The sequence below is a fragment of the Arabidopsis lyrata genome (genome assembly GCF_000004255.2).
Source record: "Arabidopsis lyrata subsp. lyrata unplaced genomic scaffold ARALYscaffold_3, whole genome shotgun sequence".
In the NCBI taxonomy this organism is placed as follows: Eukaryota; Viridiplantae; Streptophyta; class Magnoliopsida; order Brassicales; family Brassicaceae; genus Arabidopsis; species Arabidopsis lyrata.
This window is the reverse complement of record NW_003302553.1, coordinates 19,249,504-19,260,341: the sequence shown is the minus strand read 5'-3', so window position 1 is coordinate 19,260,341 and position 10,838 is coordinate 19,249,504. Positions and strand designations below refer to the sequence as shown.

The 10,838-nt window shown below is 33.0% G+C and overlaps 1 protein-coding gene across 1 annotated transcript; it reads right to left on the bottom strand.

Annotated features, from left to right (window-relative positions):
* Window positions 1-962: 962 nt before the first annotated feature.
* Window positions 963-1,999, bottom strand: LOC9319910 (F-box/kelch-repeat protein At4g33900). Its single transcript, XM_021033311.1, is given in 4 exon segments — window positions 963-1,120; window positions 1,123-1,298; window positions 1,300-1,509; window positions 1,511-1,999. Coding segments are annotated over 4 exon segments (609 nt in total). The 5' UTR covers window positions 1,618-1,999; the 3' UTR covers window positions 963-1,004.
* Between the last annotated feature and the right edge of the window lie 8,839 nt (window positions 2,000-10,838).

The window sequence follows — 10,838 nt, the reverse complement described above, 5'->3', positions numbered from 1 at the left end:
TTTTACAAATGACACTAATTAATTTCCATCCAATTTTAACTTTTCACGTCACTTAGTAATTAAACCACGTCTTCTGCATTATTTTTGGTAGTGTCGAAGGATGAGACTACAAAGAAAATTGAAATCAACAAAAATAAACTAATCAGAGATTGAGATGCATATTTTTTTCCTCTTCTTTCAAATCAAAATTGTAACTAGAATAAAAAATTAACTACAATTGATATATAATTATATATACATATAAAATAAAATCTCTTTAACAAAATAAAAATCAAAATAAAATATTCCATTAAATGGTTCAATGTTTACATATAATATGTGCTACATCATATTCATATGGCTCAGTGGTTGTATACACAACGTCATACCACTCAAGTGTTCCCCAAATTACCCCACACCTAACTATTTTTTTGTGATGGTACTCATTAATAAACACATTTTCTTCCCACACTACCGCCAACTTTCAACATAATCCGTCACTTTGGCAATAACACAACGATCGTCCGGCAATGTTAACAATTTTTCCAAACCCTTCAAACCCAATAAATATGTCCAACATTTTTCGTCCGGGTCATACCACCATTATCATCCCGTAATTATAATTATATAACACGTTCTCTACCACAAAATGGACTGCGGGAGACTTAGCAAAACCATGCTCTGTTCATAGCTAAGTCTCCCGCTGTCCATCTACCTCTATTCAGCTTGTAAGTCATGGGCAGTCCCGGCCCACCCATAAAGCAGGCAAAACATCTGCTTTAGGCCACAAAATATAATAAAGTTTTTAGGGCCACATTACAAAGAAACTTGTTTAGCCTAGTGGTTATGTAGTTAATAAGTTAGTGTCAAGTCTTGAGTTCGAATCTTGTCTACAGTTTTTGTTTAAATTTTTAACAATAGTTTTAAATAAAAAATTATATTATTGAAATATGCTTGAGGCCCCAAATATCCAAGGACCGGGCCTGGTCATGGGTCTCTCAAAACACTTCACGTAGACATTTCCATCATACCCTAGCTACGGTTTGATACCTAAGACCGCTACATATTTTCTCACCAGGACTTGACGACTCAAACTCCCAAGTTTGAGTCATTGTATCGAATACCTCAATCCAGTTAGTTAATTGCAGCCTCCTATCACATATATTTTTCCATCAAGGATGCAAGCAGAAGGGGACACTCGTGCGACCGGCATGCTTGGGGCCTCATGCCATGTGTGAGAACGACGGTCCATGACCATGATGCTGGAAGATGCATTATCATCCTTTATGAATAATCCGCCAATGGCATAAATATTAGAAAAAATCTGACTGGTACGTAGAAGGAGAATTGGGAGATGTGATTGGGACCAAAACTTTCTTGGAGCTATTTGGTGTACGGCAGAGAGTGAACCATTGTTGTGGGGTCTTATAGGTAGGGAGTTTTAAGCACACATAGAAACAACTCTCGGTTTGGCCTAAGAGGAGTCGGGTTTGGTAAAGCTCAGTTGAAGCAAGGAGAGAGCGGAATCTGGGAAACTAAGGAGAGAATCGGGTAGTACAATCTCGAAACGTGGGCTAAGCAGTTTAATACCAAATCATTAGGAAGCATCATCAACGTCATTGGCTCTTCTCCATTCATGGTTATGTATCGCCTTTTCTCTCTTAGGGTAAATGACTTAATGGTTGCCTTCGCTTTTTTATTTATTTTTATGAATGGGTATAATTAATTTCATCAATATGAAGACGGTTTGTTATTTTTCTTATACAAACGTTTAATAAACTCCCAAGAAACTTTTGCATAGCCCAGAAAAAAAATATATTTTCTAAGATTTTAGATCTGTTGCCTTTATTTTTTCTCTCAGGATTTAAGATGGGTTAATTAGCCAAAACCAAACTCAGATCCTAAACTAACAATATAACCATCTAATGTCGGAAAAAAAATAAAATATTCTCTATACTTTACGCAGATATTTTTTATTCCTTAATTTCCAATTTTCCATCCATATCTTTGACGAATTATGTGGGACAAAAAAAACATCTTTTCCGAATTAATTAAAGGAAATTTTTATTATTATTATTGGCAAGTGTGCAAGAGATCTCCAGCGATGTACAATTATAGCCGTTCGCCAGGATTCTACGCAGAGAATGAAGTGTCGCCAGGTTGTGGATCATTGAAGGTATTCATCAAGATTACGAAGAAGGAAGTGTAGTCTGTCGTGAATCTAGTAAGGGTCGGAAGGAATTGTCAGTTGTAGAATCGTCTATGTAACAGTTCTCATAATTTGCAATTAATAATAAATCTAGACGACAAAAAAAAAAAAAAAAGATAACAACAAAAATATTTAATTGAAAAAATATTTATTGCATCCATATTTTACTATTTCTTTTCTTTGCCGCTTTAGTTTGTTCTATAATTCGGTTTGTTGGGTATATCCGTATATACATATTCAAATGGAAAAATAAAATACAACTTGTGTGATCAAATTTGTGTTTCCAGCCAAAACTCTTAAGACAACAAAATAGCTTTGCTCTATAGATTATGCTTTCCAGAATTTTTGAATATCACGAGGAAGAATGTCATGTCGCTAGATTTTGAGAAAATTTAAAGGGTAATATTAAGGAATCGCCAAATAAAACACACAAATTAGGAAATTAACAGAGAGAAAAGTTTATGTTGCAAAATAGATATGGACCCATGTTGTCATAGGATGTGAAATAACAAAACCATCCTCTGTTTGTTTCGAGATCAACAGTAGGCGAGATAGTTTCGTGATATTTTTTAAAATATCACGTAAGATCTAAATTTCACATGTTATATTTAATTAAAAGACATGATAATTTAAAAAACGTAGTGAATTTTTTTTAAAACATTGTTACGTAATATTTTTAAGAAAAAAGATTGTTATGGAAAAATTTAACTTGAATGAAATCTTTTTAAAAAGAAATAACATGTGATCTTAATAAAAACCGTGTATTTCTAAAAAATAAGAATCTTTTTTCAAAGAAATAACATGTGATCTTAATAAAAACGTGTATTACTACAAAATAACATGATAAAGAGAGATATTAAACTGAATTGAATGTTTTTTTAAGAAATATCATATGCTCTTTATAAATAACGTGTAATACGAGAAAATAACATGATAAAAGAGATGTATTATTCTATCACATGTAATTCAAGAAAAAAACATATTATAAAGGACATATACGTAATAACACGTGCTCTCCGACATGTTACCGACAAGTTATTGTAGCATAAGGCTACTTTGTTAATTATCTTCAAAAATTTGGCTATTTTGTGCATATTCTCAAATTTAAATGGGTTATTTCTTCAATTTTTTGAGAAAAAAAAATACACAATATCAAAACTCAAAAGGATAATTAAGTTCTGATCGACCTTTAGTTGGAGATATATTGACAAGATTCAACCAAATATGCTAGGTTATTATTATAAACGATTAATTTTAAATCTATACCTTCAAGCGAAAAAAGATCATCATAGCTTCTTATAATTTTTAATACTTTGCATAGAAATACTTCGGGTAAACCCGAATCCGAACCCGAATCCGAAGTTTTAAAATACCCGAACGAGTTTTAGTTTTCTAAACCTATAAACACCCGAATCCGAGAAACCCGACCCGAATATCCGAACGTCAGGCCTAGTGTAGACTCTTGTCTCTTGTGTCAACAACTATGGAAAACACGATGAACTCGAAGGCATATTAGCGAATTGAACAGAGAAATTAAACAATGATCTCTATATTAATTCAGTCCCATCTTTACTTATTTGTTTTCTAGAAGAATGGATGAAGGCTAAACCCTCGATTTTGTTTATTTTAATATCGCCTTATATGTCCGTTGCTCTTTCTCAGTCATATTCATAGTGATGATTCATATTAGAAATTGCGACTGTTAAAAAGAAACCAAAAGTAATTTTTTTTTTTGATAAAGGATCGTAAAGTAAAAAAAGTTGAAATCAAATCAATAAACTATGTGAAGAACTAATAGAAAATGGAAAAAAAAAAAATACACAACATCAAAACTCAAAAGGATAATTAAGTTCTGATCGACCTTTAGTTGGAGATATATTGACAAGACTCAACCAAATATGCTAGGTTATTATAAACGATTTATTTTTAAATCTATACCTTCAGGCGAATAAGATCATCATAGCTTCTTATAACTTTTAATTTTAAATATGAAAACCACGAGCAAGCTTTAAGTACCACAAGTAAAAATTCTAATTCAATTTACGAAAACAAGAAATAAGAAAGAAACGTTGGACACGAAATAAAAAAACAAAAAGAAATTTCAATGATTGGCAATTAACACATAAGCATACAAAATATAGTACAAATCCAATGCTATTACACAACAAATAATGAATTCTTGAAGAACCAAAAGGGGCTCAAGTTCTGCAAGCGAGAGACGGTCATATGCTAAGACCTATTGATGTGGCTTTGCAGTTCCATCAACCAAAAGAGGCTTTGCAACTGGACAAGCGAACAATCATATAATTTATGAAATGGCACATGATATAGAATTCAACTAAAACGACTGTCACAATTTCTCAATTGACTGTTACACAATACTTTGAGTAAATAGTAAGATGAAAACAAGAAATAAGAAATGGTTTTAACTTTTGATACTAGGATTTTACTATTAATTACCCTAATATACTTTCATGTCAATGCAGTATAAGAGGTTATCAATCCAATCAGGTGCTCTTACTATCAATCAAGATATGCTCATAAACAACTAAGTCAAGCCAGGCAAGATATTGTTTTGTGATCTAGCAATCCTAAGCGATCATGCATAAACGATAAAACTACAGAACATGAGTGATCATGCATAAAGAGAAATAGCTATCAACCCCAAACAGCAATAAGCAAGTAAGCAACATGTAAAGAGAAAAGTAAATCAAATGAGATAAAAAGGTCCTGAGGATAGGGTAATCGATTATAGAAGTCTCCTTAATCTACTTAGGTGGTTAACAATCCAAACAGGCTATCCCTAGACAATAGATTCAACTACAGACCAATTCACTCTCATGACAGAGATCCTCAAGCAATACTAGTTCCAGACCTAATCATCATAAACGAAATCTAGCAAGGCAGGCAATAACATTCAATATAATATAGTCAATAAACATTCTAAACATCCAATCTCTTGGGCTAGAGTATGTAAATCTCTGGAGTAGTTGGTTCAGACATTTCATCAAACACCTTGTGGGTGTAGAAATGTCTGGGCACAAATCCCAGTTGATAAGAAAGGAATAAGCATTAAGTACTTATAATCCAGAAGGAATTCAAGCAATTCTACACTTAACCACCTAACTAAACTAAGGATTCCACACCTAATCTATCCCATCCTCAAGAACCCTAATCCACTACTCAGACATGCTCAAGAACACAAACCCAGAAAATTGCACAAACCCAGAATTCATTGAAAATCAAGTATGTTATATATAAGAGAAATATCTACAACTTTGATGAAGAAAGTAATTGCAAAAACTCAAGGATTTAACAGGAAAAACGATTACAAAATCTAGGGTTTATAGAGAACAGCGGAATATCTGCGGGGTAAAAGGAATATCCGCTGGACGATAGCGAGATCTCCTGTTTATAGAAAATACTAGGTTGCCCTAATTGGCTAAAAGACAAAATAGAAAGGCGGCGGATTAGACTCTACTCGACGTCAAGTCGAGTCCAACACGTCGGGTGGGTGTGATCTTCAAAGATGGCTCCTTTTTCCATGCCTACTCGACCTCACGTCGAGTTCACTACATCGAGCTCATCTTGTCTTCGTCAAATGATCACCTGCTCGACCTCCTCCAGCACGTCGAGTTCAGTCCTTGGTGGTTCCTTGAATGGCCTGCTCGACTCCAAGTCGAGTTCATCTTGTCGAGTTCGGTTCTGAATCCTCTTGAATGACTTCCTTCTCTTCAACTCAACCCCAAGTCGAGCTCCAACATCGAGCTAGCCCCTCTTCGTTCCATTAAGTCCTAAATAAGCTCCAAAGTACCTGAAACACATCCAATATGCAACATGCTATGCGATGCAATGCAAATCGAGCTAAGTGATGAAAATGGTATGAAAAGGACTATGATTGCAATGAGTTGGAGAGGAATACTAAGCTAAATGCATACGAAATGTATGCTAAAAGGAGATAAAATACAGAGATATCAACTTAAATCCTAGCAAGAACTTCAAGTTTGGGTTGCAACTTGCAAGAAACTCCTCCTCTTCTTCTTAGACGTCAAAGCATATCCGATAACGAGTTTCCTCTGCTGCTGTTTGACTTGTTCAAATGACGCCATATCAAGTCCCACCTTGCCTTGGGTTTCATTTCCCCTAGGCAGAATATTATCCCGCAGACGGCAGACCTAATCTCTTCAAATCTTCGCAGAAAGAAAAACCCTCAAGTTCTTCATTCTTCAATCACATCCTCCTCCATTGTAATGATGCCAACATTGTCTTCCTCCTCGGCTAAATTTGGCAGTGCATGTAAGTTTAATTGCAGAATTCGGCACCATTATTTTTGGACTGTCTCTTGTTCCTTGAACCTCCTATCTGCTTGGCCCTATCCAATCTTGAAAAAAAAATATTACAAATGGGTTGTTATTGTTTCTCCCTCTTCATTTTCTAATGCTGTTAGTCTAAACTTAAGTTCAACTATCTTCTTCTTTGTCTGGTTTTCACCTGCTGAAACTTTTGCAAAGAAAAAATGAATAAACCGCAACCCAAAATCAACACAATAATAAATGCAAGGGATAAAAAAAAAAACTTACTTGAAACATTGTTCAAATTCATGTTTCATTTGGAACAATAGGATGTTTCCATGTTTGTGAGAATTTTTTTTTTTGACATTATAAAGAGAAAAAGTGGAACTAACCCTTCTCATAGAAAACAAGGCATGTACCATTTGTTACAATATATTCTCCAACCTGAGAGATAATCAAATCTAACACAATTCAAAATGGTTAAAGCAAAGAGAAACTGAAGTTGGAATAACTTAAGTTGCAACCCAGAATTACCAGCTTGTTTGTTCCATCTAGGCCTGGGCGTTCGGGTATCCATCCGGTTCTGGTTCGGTTCCGGTTCTTTTGGTTCTAGAGTTTAGGATCCATATAGGAACCAAATAATTTTGGTTCGGTTCCGGTTTCGGTTCCGAAGTTTAGGATCCATTCCGATATTTTCTTTCGGATATTTTTAGGTATTTTGGATATTTTGGGTATTTTCGGATATTTTCGAGTATTTTTTGGATATTTTAAGTATTTTTTATATATTTTACAAATATTTGTTGGTATTTCGGGTATTTTTGGTTATTCAATCTAAAAATAACTAATATTTTTATATATAAACTCATATTTCGGGTATTTTCGGATACCCAAAATTATTCGGTTCGGTTTGGTTCTTGTTGCGGTTCTTTCGGTTCTAAAATCTAGGATCCATTTGAGTATCTTAAAATTTTGGTTCGGTTCCAGTTTGGTTCTTTTTGCTTCGGTTCCGGTTCGATTCTTATGGTTCGGTTATTTTGCCCAGGCCTAGTTCCATTAATGGTCAACACCAGATTCAAAGTATCCAAAACCCTTAGAATAAACAAAACAAAAAACTTATATTGCAACATCAAAACCTATGCAAGAGTGCACATAGGTAAAACAAAATGATTGGATTGAACTAATTGATCTTTGACAAAAAAAAAAAAAAAAAAAGGATTGAACTAATTGATATGAGCATGTGATGTAATGTCAAAATGCCTTGAAACACCATCAAGATCAGTTATAACATATTCGTTCTCCATTTCTCTCTCATGTTTCAATTTGTTTATCCGAGTTTACTTAGAGTGAAGAAGAACACACGATATTTATGAATCCAAAAAACTTTCTCTCTTCCTTCACTTTAAAGATATTTTCAAATCTCATCGGCCACTGGACTGTAAAGCAGATCAAGACTAGAACACAGACAAACGGAGCAATTGTTGTAACAATTGCCAAATCAAAGGCATTCAAATTTATAATGCAATCATGAAGGCTGCATTTTTAATACTTCCTAATTAAAAATTTCACATTAAGAAACGCTAAATTATAAGATGATAACTAATCTTCAGTGATAAATCCACAATGCGACAAATTTCTTAGAATTTGTTTTAAGTAAAATCAAAATTCTCAGGTAATCATCAACAATAATCGGAAGTTCATGCAAGAGAGAATCAAATCAGTGGTACCTCAAATTTGCACTCTCTAGGTGTACCTCAAGGATCAACGAGACTCATGGACATGAAGAAATTGTCTCCAACGATTGCACAGATTTTTCTGGAGGAAGATTGTGATTTGTGATACAAGAAACACAAAAATCAAAATCAAGATTACGAATAAAGAGATCCGAGTTGATGGGAGAGACAAAGAGTTGATGAAACTCGAGATGTTTGCATCGTAAAAGACTATAGTACCCTTGTAATGTTACTATGCGTGTTCCTCCTACCAGGAAGGTGTTTAGTCATTTCATAAAAAGAAGAAAGAAGAGGTATTGATCAATTAACAAATAAGCATAAATGAACTTTGTCTATGTTAAAAATACTAATGATTATCCATCACTAAACGTGATCATTTGATCTCATCATTTTCTTATCTGTTGAATTACTTGGCCATCAAGTCTCTTTGTTTCCAAGTAATTGGTACTTATCTAATTTTTTGGTTCACTATATATATGTTGGAAACGTTGGTAGTTAAGATGTACGTAAAAGTAGAGAAGAGTGAAATTATATTTCTTTCCATTTGCTTGTTGTTCTCTTTATTTATTTCATATAAAATATAATATAATAATATATTACGTTATTTTTATAACACGTTATATTCATTATGTTTTTACCGCTTGAGCGATTACGAGGTAAATTATAATTTCTATTATTTAAATTCATTTATGTTTGTAGAACATAATTATTATAGACATCGTGAACTGCCTTTTTCCGGTTTGATCGTTATAAGTGGTAGGCTTTGCCTCCTTCACAATTAAAAAGCTATGTATTTTCCAGATAAATCGTTATATATGGTAGGCTATGCCTCATTTACGATCAAATAAATGGCTATGCTTTTTCCGGATTGATCGTCATATATGATAGGTTTTACCTTCCTAACGATCAAATGAAAATTTATATTTTTTCTTGATTGATCGATATATATGGTAGGCTATGCCTCATTTACGATCAAATAAATGGCTATGCTTTTTCCGGATTGATCGTCATATATGATAGGTTTTACCATCCTAACGATCAAATGAAAATTTATATTTTTTCTTGATTGATCGATATATATGGTAGGCTCTGCATCCTTCTCTACGATCAAATGAAAGCTATGCCTATTGAATTCTTAATGGAAGGCGATGCCTCCTGAATTCTTTTATAAAAAGGCTTTGGTCTCTATATTATTAATTTTATGAATTTATGTATTTAATTATTTTTATTTATTTTATTTGTAAAGAATAAATATATGTGTTATATGAGATGTAAAGACATTGTATGTCTTAAAATAAAAAATATATTTCTCTTATGAGAATATATGAAACACGTGTCAATATATTTTTAGATAGTGCAAAATAATTGGAAGGTCTAGATTAGCTAATCTCTCGACTTCTAAATGCATAAGATTCATAATAATCGATGCTTTGTGTACTCCAAAGTCTCAAAGAAACTCGTGTAGTTTCCAAAATATTTTTCTTTATAATTATTGTATTGAGGCTATAAATAAATGTGGTATCGAATGTTTGACCACAATGGAGACACGCATATGTATGATTATATTATGCAAAATAAAGATGGCAAAATTATTGATAATAGTAAACATGAAGTTTACTAATCCGGTAGAAAATTGTAATTAATAATAATGATCCAGATCCAGGATCCGTACCAGTGCCAGCAAGAGCCTGATCAGGAGAAATAGAAAGTTGCATCGCAAATTGAATTGCTCTCCCTTAATAAAAGAGATGCATTAGGATCTCTTGTCACTACATCTAAAGATGTAAAACCTATTGGGTGCGAGTGGGTCTTCGTGCGAAAAAGTTGAAATCAAAAGATATAAAGCCCGGCTTGTTGCACAAGGTTTTTCTTAAAGACCTTGAGTTGATTATAAAGAAACATATTCTCCGGTCATGAATGCAATTACATCCAGGTTCTTAATGAGCCTATCGGTCTCTAATAATTTAGAAATGTACATTATGGATGTATTGACAACATATTTATACGGATCATTGGATAATGATATATACATAAAATCCTAAAAGGATTTAAAGTTCCTGAGCCATTAGACTCAAAGTCTAATGAAATATGTACAGTCAAATTACAGCGATCACTTTACGGATTAAAATTAATCTAGACGCATATGGTATAATCATTTAAGCGATTATTTTTTAAAGAAAGGGTATATCTGTTAATAACGATATATGCCTTTTGCGTCTTTATTAAGAAATCTCTATCGAGATTTATGATCATTACTATATATATTGATAACCTAAATTGGAACTCAAAAAGAGTGATTAAATATCACTTAAAATTTATGTAAAGAAATAAAAGCTTATTCAAGCACTGCATGCATCCGTCCACATTCCTGAAGTAACATTAAATTTATTTTAAATTTATTTATTTTTATATTATATCGAGTCAAAGGTTGCATACCTTTTTTTAACTCTGTAGTAGGTTAAGCCACCAGAAACATATGATTTTTGGCCAAATCACCATTTTTATTTATTTAATAAGCTCATTGTATATGTTGGTTGATTTTTTTCAATAATCCCCAAATTAAGCTTCAAATATAACCGATCTAAAAATGAGATTCGGTTCAAGATAAATAGGCTTGAAAATCAGTCA